At 37.1% G+C, this 14,602-nt stretch overlaps 2 protein-coding genes and 1 long non-coding RNA gene across 9 annotated transcripts; 1 reads left to right on the forward strand and 2 right to left on the reverse strand.

The window, feature by feature from the left end:
• Positions 1-374: 374 nt before the first annotated feature.
• Positions 375-4,229, reverse strand: LOC117224845 (uncharacterized). The gene is made up of 2 exons (XR_013034137.1): positions 2,663-4,229; positions 375-1,655 (listed from the first exon to the last, which is right to left on the reverse strand). It is a non-coding gene; the product is annotated as an uncharacterized LOC117224845 (long non-coding RNA).
• A 21-nt stretch (positions 4,230-4,250) lies between these two features.
• Positions 4,251-7,416, forward strand: LOC117224844 (uncharacterized). Its single transcript, XM_033478019.2, has one exon. The coding sequence runs from the start codon at positions 4,620-4,622 to the stop codon at positions 5,091-5,093; it is 474 nt and encodes a 157-aa protein (XP_033333910.2). The 5' UTR covers positions 4,251-4,619; the 3' UTR covers positions 5,094-7,416.
• Positions 7,417-7,768: 352 nt separating this feature from the next.
• On the reverse strand, positions 7,769-13,972 carry LOC117224820 (F-box only protein 39). Of its 7 annotated transcripts, none has more exons than XM_033477966.2 (9): positions 12,912-13,585; positions 12,674-12,819; positions 11,750-12,201; positions 11,217-11,449; positions 10,422-10,586; positions 9,613-9,839; positions 9,077-9,235; positions 8,603-8,767; positions 7,769-8,017 (listed from the first exon to the last, which is right to left on the reverse strand). In XM_033477966.2, exons 3-9 carry the CDS (start codon positions 11,939-11,941, stop codon positions 7,866-7,868), a joined length of 1,293 nt encoding a protein of 430 aa, XP_033333857.2. In that variant the 5' UTR covers positions 11,942-12,201; positions 12,674-12,819; positions 12,912-13,585; the 3' UTR covers positions 7,769-7,865. The 7 variants fall into 7 exon arrangements, with proteins under 7 accessions (XP_033333857.2, XP_033333858.2, XP_033333861.2 ...); XM_033477967.2 differs by having other exon boundaries at positions 12,892-13,585; XM_033477970.2 differs by lacking the exons at positions 12,674-12,819; positions 12,912-13,585 and adding an exon at positions 13,638-13,972.
• Between the last annotated feature and the right edge of the window lie 630 nt (positions 13,973-14,602).

Below are 14,602 nucleotides of genomic sequence, written 5' to 3' on the forward strand. Positions count from 1 at the left end.
AGAAACAAATAATAATTATGTTGAGGTCGACGAAGCAATTCTTATGAAACGGATAAATTGATAATAATTGAAAATAATTGCTGATCGACTTAATCGGAGCTGAAGTTGCAATCTTATTGCAATTACAGTGACCTGTGTCTGACATTTCATTAAATGATCATTAAATATTAATAATTAATAAAATAATATAATAATTGTATAATATATAACAATCATTAATATAATATATTGTATATATTATTAATATAATATAATTATTATATTATATATATCATTAATATAATAATTATTACAATAATTACTAAAAAATATTAAATGATCATTAACTGATCCTTAAATATTTAAAGGTATACAAGGTGGACGAAAAATAGTCATTAACATGGTGAAAGAGGATCTGTATTTAATAATATATTTTATATTATATCAAATTCTTCCCAATTTTTCATTCAATTATCCATGATCTAAATCAAAGAAATCTAACAAAACAGAAATATCTTAAAGAGAGATCCTACAACAACAAGAGATCCTCTTAGATCCTACAACTTAAAAAAAAAAGATCAATTACATCGAACAAATCTTTTATTTATGCCCGCGATGTAAACAAAGCTCTACTGTGATCGCCGTGTTATTTTCAGATGAAAGCAACAAGAATCAGGCTCCAAAAATTGTGAAATATAATTGAACCGTCGATGAAATTCCGAATGATAAAAATTAAATGAATACCCGTGTTTCAGAATACGACGGTCAACGTCCCGGGCGATCCACGAGTGCGTGAAATGCGGCGCCTGTTTCTGCCACACGCGAAAGCTCGTCGAGCACCTGAAGAACTTGCACGGCATCGACAAAGCGTTCAGCTGCGACGAATGCGGCAAAACATTCAGAAGCCCGATGAACATCGCCCGACACAAGCTGATCCACACAGGCCTGAAGAGGTTCGCCTGCGACTTGTGCGACTACCGGTCGAACCAGAAGTCGAACCTCGAGTGCCATCGGCGCAGGCACACGAAGGAATACTCGTTCCAGTGCGAGGAATGCGAGAAAGGCTTCTTCCTGAAAACAGAGTATCTGGAGCACGTGAACGTTCACACGAGGAAGCAGATGTACCGATGCGAGCATTGCAGCAAGTCTTATCCATACAAGAAGAACCTGACGGCGCATCTCAGGCTGCAGCACGCGAACGTTCTGCCGGCGGATTCGGCGACGAGCAAGGCCGAGCACAAACACGTCTGCGGCATCTGCTTGCAGAGCTTCGCGCAGAAGCTGTTGCTCGGAAGGCACTTGAGGAAGCAGCACGGCTTCGGCCGGAAGAGCGAGCATCTGTGCGACCTGTGCGGCGCGGTGTTGTCCTCGAAGAGGAGGCTGATGGCGCATAGGCGTGGCCACGCGAACGAGAAGGTCGCGATGTGCAATCTCTGCGGCAAACAGTTCGCCAGCAAAGAGAACTTAAGTATCCATCAGCGCATACACACCGGCGAAAAGCCGCACGCTTGCACCCAGTGCGGCCGTAGGTTCACCCAGAGGACCTCTTTGATCTTGCATTTGCGGTATCATGCCGGAGAGAGGACCTATCGGTGCGACGACTGCGGCAAGGGATTCGTCTCCGGAAGCTTCCTCAAGAAACACCGCAAGATCCACGTGAAATCGCAGCCGGAGACCTGACGGAACAGACAATAGAACGTATCATTGAACTTGTGCAGTGCTGTACAGTTCTTTTGGGAATGAAAAGCTTTCGAAGCTTTGCTTTTTTCATGTTTTTTTATATACTTTTATGTTTTACATCGCTTGATGTAACGCGGATTATTGTTACTTTTGAATCATTATACGAGTATGTGTAATATAATATTACTAATAATTATAATATAATATAATATTATATAGTATATAATATAGTATAATATTATATAATATTATTATTAGAGTATAATATTATTTATAATAATATTATAAATATAGTATAATATAATAATATAACATAATATTATGTTATTTCCGGGAAACGAGGGGTTCCTGAGCTCATTTGAAGCGAGCTCACCACTCATTGATCACTGTTTTTCGTTAATAACTCGTGAACGAAGCCTCGTAGAATATTTTCGCTAAGGAAAAAGTTGCTTCAAATGACATCAGGAACCCGTCACATAATTTTTGGATACCCTGTATATAAAGGTATTAAAATTTTGAAACAAATAGTAAATAGAAACGTTGAAGAATTTCGTAAAATAAAAAGGTCGACCTATGCTCGAGAAAATTTCAGATCTTAAGAAACGTAAAAGAACCATTTTCGATATTCATATTACTCGTATATTGTCATTAATATATTGTACAGTGTTAATAATAAAGACATTACATAGTATTTCTTTCAAATTGTACCTTATCTTTGTAAGTTAATCGATTTTACCAATAATAAACAATGCTGATTTCTCGTTGTTTTTTGTTTTTTTGTTGTAAATACTATTAAATCCAATTTCCTTTGTATTTCTTCCAACTTCAGAATAATCGTAATATCGTATGAATAATTTGATTACGATTAATTTATGCGAATAAAATGAGACGTATTCGCGTACTCGCATTTACGAAAAGCAGCGACAGCTTCTTCAACGTATTTCGAACAGGTAATTTTCTAGCAATGGTACATGTAATATATATGATCGTAATATTTTGTTACCACTTTCTAAAGCACTCATGATGCTTTTTGTAAATTTGTAATGTTATCAATGAAGGCTTCCTCATTCCAGCCACTGGATCACTGATCACGGCAAGCTCGCGGATTGCGATGAGTTCAGAATCAAGAGTGTAGTAGACGTTCTTCTGGATCCAAGACAAAAGTGAGTTCTTTTACACGATTTTGTCGATCTGCTTTATAAATATACCATAATAAGATTATATAATTATATATATAATATAATATAATATTATTAATAATTATAATATAATTATATATATATATATATATATATATAGTATGATATAATATTATTAATAATTATAATATAATTAAATTGTTAAATTATATATATGCATTTTCGCAAAGGAAAAAGTTACTTAAAAAGACCTCAGCTACCCCATATTTCCGTATTTCGAGACATTTTTGGGACACCTTGTATATATGTATATATATATATTATTTTATTATTATAATATTATATATATTATAGGACAATATAATATATTATACATTATAAGACGATATAATATATTATATATGACACATTATACATTATAGGACAATTATCATAAATTCTTATCGACCATTTGGAACATTCCAGATTCGAGGGTAACGAGAAAGTGTGCGATCTTTGCCAAGAGAAGTTCCACTTCGCCACTAGGCTGGTAGCCCATTTGAGGATCGTACACGGTATCCATAGACCGTTCAAGTGTACCATCTGCGGGAAAACGTACCCGCAACAGTTTATGCTGAACGCGCACGTGAAGAAGTCGCACACGCCGAAAACAACCCCCTGCGGCCAGTGCAACTTCATGGGGGTGAACGCGATCGACGTGGAAAGGCACACGAAACGACACCACAGAGAAGTGAAATATACCTGTGAAATCTGCAGCGAGAATTTCGTCGACAAGGACTCGCTGATAACGCACACGGCTATGCACAACTTTATGCAGTATCAACAGTGCAACGCTTGCGGTAGCACATTCGATGACGTATACAGGTATTATGTTTTTCGATTACCGTTAACGTACGTCGACAGACTTTTGCGGATTCTATTCGTTCCAGCGCTACTCTTTCGATAAGAGAACAATCGAGTGAACTTTGTCAGGAAAGATTAATTAAAAGATTATAATCTTTCAAAGATGATAATATCAAAATGCATACACGATGTTACAGCACGACGATTGCGTCTATTAAAAAATTTCAGGATATTGTAAAATTAAATACACAATTAGTATTGTCAATGGTTTATCAGAATGGTAGTATTTTTTATCAGAAAACTATTCAACAGGCTTCTGAATGATCATGCTGAAATCTTATCTTAAGCAACAGTTTTCAAAGAAATTGTTAGATTATGTTATTTGTTATGAAAATTCATTAAAGTAAATCATAGCAAAAGTCGAGAAGTGATTACATAGAAAACAATAGCGAATATAGGAAACAATTTTATAAAAAATTATTCGAAGATGTACTTCAACCCGTTTGGTAAAAGTATTCTTAAACCGAAATGATTGAAAGATATTGTTTGACGCCTTTCATAGTGTTTTAACCCTTTGCACTCGAAGCTATTTTAACTGTAAATATAAAATTATTTTTATAACTTATAGTGCTTTTATTTTATATGGCAAAATGCATGTTATGCATATGAAATTGACTCTTGGGAATCGCGCAACAATTACACTCTTAACAATTTTTTAAAGCTAAACTTTGCTGATAAATTTTAGTGGTGCCCCGAGTGCAAAGGGTTAAAAGAGAAATGACGCTTCGATCTGATTTCCACGCAAGCAACATTAGAAAATGTTGATTTTGCATAAAAATCCGCGGTCTAATAATCGCCGTTGTTTCTTACCGAACAAAACGGAGCCGGTAAACCGTCGACGGCTCGAATTTAAACGAATCGCATTGATACAGTTTGAAGGAGCACAATCGGCTCTACCATTACGACCCGGCGGCCTTGATGCAGGAGAACGTGAACGAGGCCGGCCAACAACAGTCTTCGATGCACAAGTGCGACGTCTGCGGCAAAGTCTACAAATACAAGTCCGTGCTGAAACAACATACGGTGAAGGCTCACGGCGACACGCCTAATTACGAGAGGCGTCGTTACTTGTGCGCCCTTTGCGGCAAGGAGCTGAAGACCGCGAAGGGCCTGGAGATCCACAATCGTTCGCACACAGGCGAGAAACCGTACACGTGCGAAGTGTGCGGCAAGTGTTTCGCCTGCGAGACCCTCCTTAGAACGCACAACGTGACGCACACGGGCGAACGGAAGTACTCGTGCGATCAGTGCGGCAAAGCGTTCACACAGAGGTCGACGCTGGTGGTTCACAAACGCTATCACACCGGCGAACGGCCGTACGTTTGCCCGCGCTGCGGAAAGGGATTTGTGACCAGGACCGTTCTAAACACGCACATGAAGTCTTGCCGCTGAGCGGACCGCGGTCGTCGCTGGCGGCGCCTTTGCTCGTGAGTCATCCTTATGCCGTGTTCGCGGCGTCTTCGACAGTCCGTCTAGTACAGTCCGCGATTGAAAGATGGCGCGTCCGACGCGTGCGATGTTTTCGCTATTTTCACGCAACGAAGCGAGCCATTATTTTAATTGTACGTGTACTTTTTTTGTAAAATAATGCCCGTTGATATGGACGAGAGAAAGAAAGTTGCGTCTTTCAAGTGTGTACAAAAATAATAAACGGTGCGGCAACGTTGTGGCACATATCGGAAGAATTGTTGGAAATATAAAATATAAAGTACCTAGATAAATAATTTAATCACAATATCTGGGCACGTGCTATCTTTTTATCGCGGACTGTACGTTTCTATGTGTAATAATTTACAAAATTGAGTAATAATGTAAAGCTACGGTCACGCTTGTGAAAAATGAGTTTTATGAAATTCGAAAGTGCAGAATGTGTAAGAGCATTGCAAGATAATTTAACAATGTCGATATATTATTTTAAACTTGTTGAAATTATTATGGAAACTTCTGTTCAACTGCTGTTTCAGCATTCCCTCCAATTACGAATGTCAGTTTCACTTACATCATTGGTTCATGTTTCCGAGACGTTGCAATTATTGATGTCTACCGTGACATAGTCTTTGCTAAATGAAAGTAACTCTTGCGTATGAATTTACTATACAGCGTGTACATTTGAAAACTTTGAATCTATATGTATCTCGAAAACGATATATTTTTGAGAAAAATGTTAAATACAAAAGTTATTCGATGTTACTTTTACTAGTACTTTTTTTTCTGCGTCACTTTGAAGGTTATTTGAAGGGTAACCGCGCTCGTCACCGTTCCCAAGGTAAAATGATAAAAAAGAAAAATACAAGAGAAACGAAGAAATTTCGTAAGTAAACAAATTTTGTATTTTATTAAATATCTTCTTAATAGATACAATCTCACTGATTCTTTTTACGCGTAAAATAAAAATTTGCAATCAAAAATATAAGTTTGCATTTAAAGAAACAAAGTTACCCTCTCAATGTCCTTCAAGGAGATTCACAAAACGTTTGATTTAACATTTTCCTGAAAAATGTGTTGTTTTCGTGATATTTAGATTTAAAGTGTTCAAATGAACACCAGGACAATTATCGCTTTCAAGGAATAATCGTAACATCAATGGATAACTAAGATTCTTCTGATTAAAATGAATCCGATGTAAGTCGGATTAATTTCAGCTATTTACGAATTAATTAATATAAGCACGAATTAAATAATACGATTAATTTACGAATTAAATAATAAGCTTGACGGTAAATGTAAGCGGATTTACGTCATGTTTGGGCTCATTTTAATCGGAAGAATCTCAGCTGTCCATTGGTACTATAATTATCTTTGTCTGCTGTGTGATGAGGCCTCGCAGAGTTCGAGGGTCTACGGTAGAAGAAGAGTGGGGGGCTGGGTCGTGTAAATTTAACCGTGCACCACTGTACCAGCGTTAGAGTTAACGGTAAATTTAATTCCTCCAGTACTTTACAAAAGTGTGTTATTATTATATAGAATTACAAACAACTTGTTCGAGATAAGTTTATCTCTGCAGTGCTTCAATTTTCTGTGCTATACGTAAATAATAAGTATGCAAACGAATGTCATCGAAAATATTTGTAAATTTTTTCATTCATTAATTTAAGCTCGCAATATATAATTTACAATTCTTGCAATCAAAATACCGTCCCCAATTTCGTGAATTCTAGTTCTCTTTCGATATAATAACTTCATTATATGTTATACTCTTTAATAAACAAGAAAGGAATTTTTAGTATTCACGTAAAGATAATGTTATCGTGATTTTAGAATCGCGTATCGTTCTCGATAGGTTAACTAGGAGAAATCGTCAATATTCGATGTAGAATATACATGAAATTGAATGTTGTGATTATTTTAGAATTAGGCGAACGTTTCACGAATAATATATTATAAATAGCATAATGTGATAAATCTAGAATTTAAATTTTTTACTTTTTTATACACCGTTTTTATACTCCATTTATTAGAATTAATATTCTCAAAACTGTATTATTCATCGAAAACTGTGTCTTACAATCGAACGAAACGAATAACAATTTTCAATCGGATCCGGGGAGATAGCATTAACGGCTGTTAGAAGATTATTTAAGACTTTCCTAGATACATATTTCTATAAATTGTTACAGTGGAACTATTTTATAACGCTGTATTTATTACGAATGAAAATAATGTTGGCGCGATTGTCAACGATTCGATGTCGAATAAAAAAAAAACAAAAAAAGAAGTACGCAATTTCTTAACACTGTGAATTTATTACCTGATCCAATTGCAATGCAATGTCCACTTTATACCATATGAAATATATGAGTGTCCCAAAATTATGGTATTCTCGGGAAATTAGAGATTCCTGAGGTAATTCGAAGCAACTTTCTCCTTTACAAAAATTTTTCCCGAGGCATCGTTAACGAGTTATCAGCGAGAAACTCATTGGTCACTGTTTTTCGTTAATAACTCGTGAACGAAGCCTCGTAGAATATTTTCGCTAAGGATAACAAAAGTAACGTACGAGTAAAAAATGATCAAAATTATAAAAATAAATTTCTACAACGAGAAAGAAATAACAATTGTTACCAACATGGGCAGATATTAGTTTTTTATTTTCTGGCTGTAATAGCATGAGATGTCAGCGGAACAGATACCAGTCGTTGACAGCCACAAGGATCGAAAAACACGTTAATAGAACACTAGAACCGAGGCAGGATCTTCAATACGAAAATCCACACCCTGTTCCACCATCTTGTGGTCGTACTGGTAGTTGATGTCGTTCAAGATGACGCGATTCCGGGCGTTAACGTTGCGGGGCTTCACGTGAATTGTACGAAAACCTAAGGAGAAATGTTCGGTGGAATGATACAATATCAGTACATACATACGACAATGCTTATTAATTAAAAATTAAAAAGTCGAGTTTCTCGACAGCAAAGGCCCAGTTGAAAAACTATTCTATTACTCATTTTCGATTTGTTTTCTTTTTCTTTTCGATTTCATTTATATATACTCACTTATATACAGGGTGTCCCAAAATTATGGTATTTCTGAGAAATGAGGAGTTCCTGAGGCGATTTGAAACAACCTTTTCCTTTATAAAAATTTTCTCCGAGGCATCGTTAACGAGTTATTAAACGGAAAACACTGGCCAATGAGTGACAAGCTCTAAGCGGCGCGCGGCGGTCGAGCCAACGAGCGTGCGACGTCCAGTTCTGCTGATTGGCTCGGCTGCCTAGCGCCAAGCGAGCTCACCTCTCATTGGTCAGTATTTTTCGTTAATAATTCGTTAACGATGCCTCGGAGAACATTTTTGTAAAGGAAAAAGTTGCTTCGAATGACCTCAGTAATCTCCAATTTCCTGAAAGTACCATAATTCTGGGACACCCTGTATGTGCTCGTCGCTGTACGTATTTCCTACTTACGGGTCTTGCTTTCAGCTTGGAGTTGACAGATGTCCTGTAAAGTGTCGAGACTCCTCAGTATACCGTCATATTGCAATCTCGTTAAGTGCTTACAGTGTACCAGCATACAGATCAATAGGTCATCCAGCATTTCTCGATTATTTCTCAATTGTAACATTACTTCCGCTGCAATACAATGCAATATTTTAGTTATTCGTAATTATTCATTCGAATTGTTCTCGTCTGTAGAATGTTGGCCAGCAAATTTTAATTTTAATATTACTCTGTTGAAATAATATATATATTGCTGACGAATTTTGTACCAAATCAAGAATAAGCGACTGTGATAATAATGATAATAATTATATAATATTATACAATATTTATATTATATTATATAATAATTGGAATAATAATAAATTTCCAGTGTTATATCATTTAGTGAACCAGGCTGCGTACATCCTGAATGAGAATTCATAAAAATTCACAATGTACCTAACGTGTTGGTGTAATGAGCGATAAGCAGTCCAACAGTGCTTCGGAAGTTACGTGATCTGCTCTGATCCCACACGTGGCCGCTGAACATTTGAAACCTAGCCAATGGCACACTGGGTAGCAGCAAATAGCACATATCTTCGTAATGGGAGATATTAACTAGAAATCAAGCTTAAGAAACTAAATGGTGTATATAGAAGCGTATTCTTTAGTTTATCATTTACGAGAATATCTATATTTATTTGTATAACATTTCTCCCCCGCTTAACCTCTTGCCCTACAATATCCTGTCGGACTCGTGATGGAGATTCTAAACAGAGTCTAATAAATATGTATATTAATAATTGTTAATTAATAATAATATATATAATATAATAATATTATATTAATATATCTCAATTTAAATTAAACTTAAACTAAACAGTTTCTGCGATCTGTTTGGAATCTAGATCACGAGCTCGCGTCGTTATTGCACGGGAAGGGGTTAAATAGAGAATTTAACGATCGCTTTCACGTCACTCCGTATCATTTTGTACCTATAGTGTAGGAGACTGTTAGGTCGGGGCAGACGACGGCCAAATTGTGCCAAGCTGTGTCCGTGATCGTGTGATGCCTGGAGTCGGAATCCCTTACAGATATGTGCAGAATTCTCAGCAGTCTCGGCGCCGCGTTTGCTAGAGCGTTTAGCGTTTGATCCGACAGCGCTGGATAATCGAGCCTAAGAACGGTTAACGCGCGAAACCGTCCGAGCAGCCGCAAATATCTGAAAGTTTATTTTCAACGAGTTGGTGAAATTCGCTTCTTCGTTATACCTCAACACAAAAAAACAATTAAATTAAAATCACATTCCCATTTCGCTGATTTTTATTTATTTCGCTTAAAGATTTTAAGCTAAAAGATTTCAGTTAGTGTATTACTATATGTATTAATATATAAATAATATTTAAATACGATCTCTTTTAATAATTGCAATAAGTTGCTTAAATTTTTCTGATATCTATCAAAACAAAATTATCTGACACTTTTCTCGAGGCCCCTAGAAAACTGCAATGTTCCAAAGGGATTATATAGGGTGTCCCAAAAATGTCTCATAATCCGGAAATGGGGGGGGGGGGGGTCCTGAGGTCATTTCAAGTAACTTTTTCCATAACGAAAATGCGATCCGCGGTTTTGTTTACGAGTTATCAACGAAATGCTTCAAATGGTCTCAGTTATCCCCCCTCCCTATTTTCGTTATTACGAGAGATTTTTGGGACAGCCTGTAGAGATATTCTGGTTGGCGAATGTGAATTATTAAATTACGGCTAATTACGGACTCGTGTAATATAAACTATACAGCTTGTACCTAGAATTGCTATGAGGTGCTTGCCATTCTCGGAATGCGCCGCGAAGATCTAGATATGTCAGATGCTCGCTCGAACCCCTGGTAGCGCTCGCTAGAAGCCGGAGTACGTCGCTCACGCCAAGGTTCGCATTTAGCAAGCTCAACGTTTCCAAGTTGTGCTGGCAGCTGTGTAATCGTATCGATTTATGTAGAAAACATAAGCAATTCGAATCAGATAATGCCTCTTTACTCGAACAGTCGAGTCTTTCCTAAGTAGATTCGATCAAATGTGCGCCTTGCATCGATAATTATTATCTACGAGAAATATTTATTTCAATTGTTCGCAAAAAAATTAAAATCTGTAATAGGGTGTAAAATTATTTTGCATTCGACCAAAACGATCTCCAATGATATCCACAACAAGAGTTTTTTTGTTGCTCCAAGAGACAATAAGGGGTTCCTGAGATCATTTGAAGTAACTTTTTCCTTTACGAAAATGTTCTCCGAGGCATCGTTAACGAGTTATTAACGATAAACACTGACCAATGAGAGTTTTTCGTTAATAACTGTTACTTCAAGTTACTTCAAATGACCTCACGAACCTCTCAGTTCCCGGAAATACAATAATTTTGTAACACAGAGTGAGATCCAAATCAAATTAAAATAATATTTCTTACGCAACAATTATTTCATATTGATCATAACAGTTATGGTCCCTGGTACAAATCGGTATGAAATCTGGTATTGTAAATGCCCGAATAATCGAGCTTCTAACGTTAAAGATAGAAGATATAGAGAAAGTGCGAATAAATTTACCCTAAAAAGTTTGCAAGTGCATAAAGGAGCTTCCCTCTGTTCCCCCATTTACAACTGAAGATCCAGTTCGTAAGTATCAATTTTTTCAGTTGGACATTCTTGGCACGAACGACCGTCAGGAAATCGGTACCAGCTTCCGCTTGAATGTTACGAGTTATGCGCGCTTCTCTTGGCAGAATGTACGGTCGCGACCAAGCGAGCTCTAGAATGCGCATGTGCTGTCCATATTTCGCCTGGAGACATTAATTATGTTTTACAAATCAATATTATTATTATATTATTATTTATTATATTATTATTTATTACATATAATATATATTATATATATAATATATAATAATATATTATTATATTGCTCGAACGAGCTCCACAAAGTCGCGACTCGAACCCAACAACAGTAAGGTTAACAAAATCGTCCAATAAATTGTTTAACGCGTTAATTAGGTTAATTGTTAAATGCTGCCCCGCGTTAGGCGAATTTCCACCTTATATATCTTTTGATTTGTGTGTGTATCTATGTATGCGTTACGCACGGCTAGTTCTCCCGCCAATGGGAAGTCACCCCGCAGATCACGATCGATGAGGACTGTGACGGAACGCCAAAGAACCGGAGATGAAAGTGCACGGTTCCATGACTGACAAGTTCGTGCAACGTTGGCGCGATCCTCACGACCGAGGTGACTGAATATCTGCGTCAGTATCAGCTCCGGTAGCTGATCCCACATCTCCCAGTTTCAGCTTGGCCCGTCTTCATCTCTACGTGGCTGAGGTAGCTGTTGCAACCTCGTTCTCAGGTTTCCTTGACAGCTTTCCCTAGTCGATATCGAGTCGATCGTCATTCGAATCATTCGCCATCAACTGCTCGCGAGTTCACGTGGAACGAGAACCATAAAGTGTGCTTCAAGTCGCGTTTCCTAATGTACGTGTCGACTGCCGCACCGTTATCCATAAAACGCACACGATACACCTCTGTTTCCTTTTTTTACTAAAATATTAAAGAAATAATTAATAAATATTAAATATTGATAATAATTAATTATATAATATAATTAATTATATTATATAATTATATAATTAATATAATTTTCTATTATATTAAAATATAAATGATTTCCAGAACAAATGATTTTTGACGAAAATTAGGTATTGTATGAAAAGTAAAAACATTAGAAAGTTCTAATCTCTCCCTTCTCTACACAGTGAACAGAATGACTACTGGATAATCATCGTTGTAACGTTCACTAAAATAATATAGTTTAGTCAAATATAATAGTTTCAATCAGCCGTTTGGCATGAAATTTCCAATTTTATTAATCGCTTTTGGAAGAATATTTTCACATTGAACAATCAATTTATGAAGCAAAATCGTTCTCGATCCGCTGCGCCAGGCTTTCCCCTTAAGAATACGAAAGTGATACATTGTTTAACCGTGCAATTGAATCTCAAATCTCTATTACATCGTTCGATAGAATGATGACATCACTTTCGACCATTGCTCTTAATATCTTGACAAGCTACGGTTTGCGTGGCGGAATAGACGGAGCCGACTCTGAATGAATGACAAAGAAAGGGACCAGAGATTGAGACAATTCAGAGTACAATTCTGCGAACATATTTAAAAAGAAATAAATATTTAAAAAAATAATAAATATTTAAAAAAAAAAATAAAAAATACAATTCTCGGCCATATTTAACCATTTCTTCGACGAAGAGAATCTGCCCAAATCTGCAGAGATTTGGGATAAGCCTTGAGCCCAGAATCAGGCTTTTTTTTATCGATGTTATTGTAAACGATCCATTTTTCATCACCGGTGATAATTCGTTTCAAAAAAGGTTAGATCGCGTTACGTTTAAAATGCGCATCGGAAATACCGATTCGTTGCGTCAAGCAAATTTCTTTCAATTCCTGCGAGCTTCTGAACAAGTCCAAGACATCTGCGATATTCAATTGTTGTGTGCGACGCGTTTAACCTTTTTGCAACCTTTCGTACGGTTATACGACGATTCGATTCAATTATGGCTTTGATTTCGTCATCGACTTCTGAAGGTCGAGCAGAACGTTCGTCATCTTCGAGTGAAAAATCTTCGGAAACGAAATTTGTTGAACCTATTCCGACACGTGCGATCTGTTAAGCAATCGACGCCGTAAACTTCGCATATTTCTTTGCGAGCCTCGGCTGCTTTCTAGCCTGTATGAAAATAAAAAAGTAAAATGCGTCGAAAATATTCATTTTTGCACTCCGTGTTAAAATCGACAGCAAACTATCAGTTGTAAGCGAAACTAAATTTCTTTCTATAGCAAGCTAAACGTGTCAACTACCGAAGCTGAAGATAAAAAAACATTATAACCTTAACAAAAGAACGACAATGCAAACATAACGCTATCTATTGATGCGAACCGAAATTACTTTCTTTACCAACCTATTAATATTTATAAATACACAAGAAGAAGAAGTACACAAGATAAGCACGCATTAAACACAACAGTAGTCAGCACGTGGTGACTGCTATGTAAGCGGATATACAGGGTGTCCCAGAAATGTCTCGCAATCCGGAAATGGTGGATTCCTTAGGTTATTTGAAGTAACTTTTTCCTTAGCGAAAATGCAAACCGCGGCTTCGTTTACGAGTTATTAATGAAAAACGCCAACCAATAAGAAGCGAGCTCTGCAACGCGAGGCGGCCGTGCCAACGAGCGCCCGAAGCCCAGCTCCGCTCATTGGCTCGGCCGTCTCGCGCCAGTAGATCTCATTTTTTAGACACCCTGTATATGACGACGCGATATATTGAATTCAAGCGATGAGAATCAGGAATGCGCAAACACAATACAAACACCGAAGAAAGAAAGAACTACTTAAAGGTCAATGGATAGGTGCTCAGTGGTATAGAGTGGGCTTGTAGATACGAAAGGCAGCCAAGAGGGTGGAGAGAGTTTCAAAATCGCCAGCTCGGAGGCTTGGAGGAAACTCAAGTGGGTAAAAGGGGACTCAAAATTCAGATATTCAAGACGAGAAGAATTGAAGGAGTGCCGGAAATAGGTCAAAGTGCAACGAATACGTCGGGTGACAGCGTGGAAAATAGCAAGATCTGCGAAGCTCAGAAACTACAGCGTGTATCTCGGTTTTTTTATTGTTAGATTTCAGTCGTGCACGTGTTTTCATAGTTAAAGTCAACTGCGCGTACAACTTGGCGGGCAATCAAAATGAAATTCGCGCCCGCCAAAAATCGATCTGGCAATCATTTAAACCGCCTGACGAAGAAGAACTCATAGAAATCATATCGTATATGCGCTAGATTATTATTAACCGAAGCAAAAAAAATAAATGTGTAACACAAGATGTAAACATACTGAATGTATTACGAGAGCCATTAATTCACAAATATGC

The sequence above is a fragment of the Megalopta genalis genome, chromosome 9 (genome assembly GCF_051020955.1).
Source record: "Megalopta genalis isolate 19385.01 chromosome 9, iyMegGena1_principal, whole genome shotgun sequence".
Taxonomy (NCBI): domain Eukaryota; kingdom Metazoa; phylum Arthropoda; class Insecta; order Hymenoptera; family Halictidae; genus Megalopta; species Megalopta genalis.

What these genes read in the sequence shown, in the direction of transcription:
- LOC117224844 (XM_033478019.2), top strand. Translation starts at nt 4,620, where the DNA reads ATGCAGGAGAACGTGAACGAGGCCGGCCAACAACAGTCTTCGATGCAC.
- LOC117224820 (XM_033477970.2), bottom strand. Translation starts at nt 11,941, where the DNA reads ATGTGGGATCAGCTACCGGAGCTGATACTGACGCAGATATTCAGTCAC. An exon ending in AACAGTCTCCTACACTATAG is followed by an intron (nt 9,236 to 9,612) that starts GTACAAAATGAT and finishes CTTGATTTCTAG; the next exon opens with TTAATATCTCCCATTACGAA. An exon ending in TCATTACACCAACACGTTAG is followed by an intron (nt 8,768 to 9,076) that starts GTACATTGTGAA and finishes ATTGTATTGCAG; the next exon opens with CGGAAGTAATGTTACAATTG.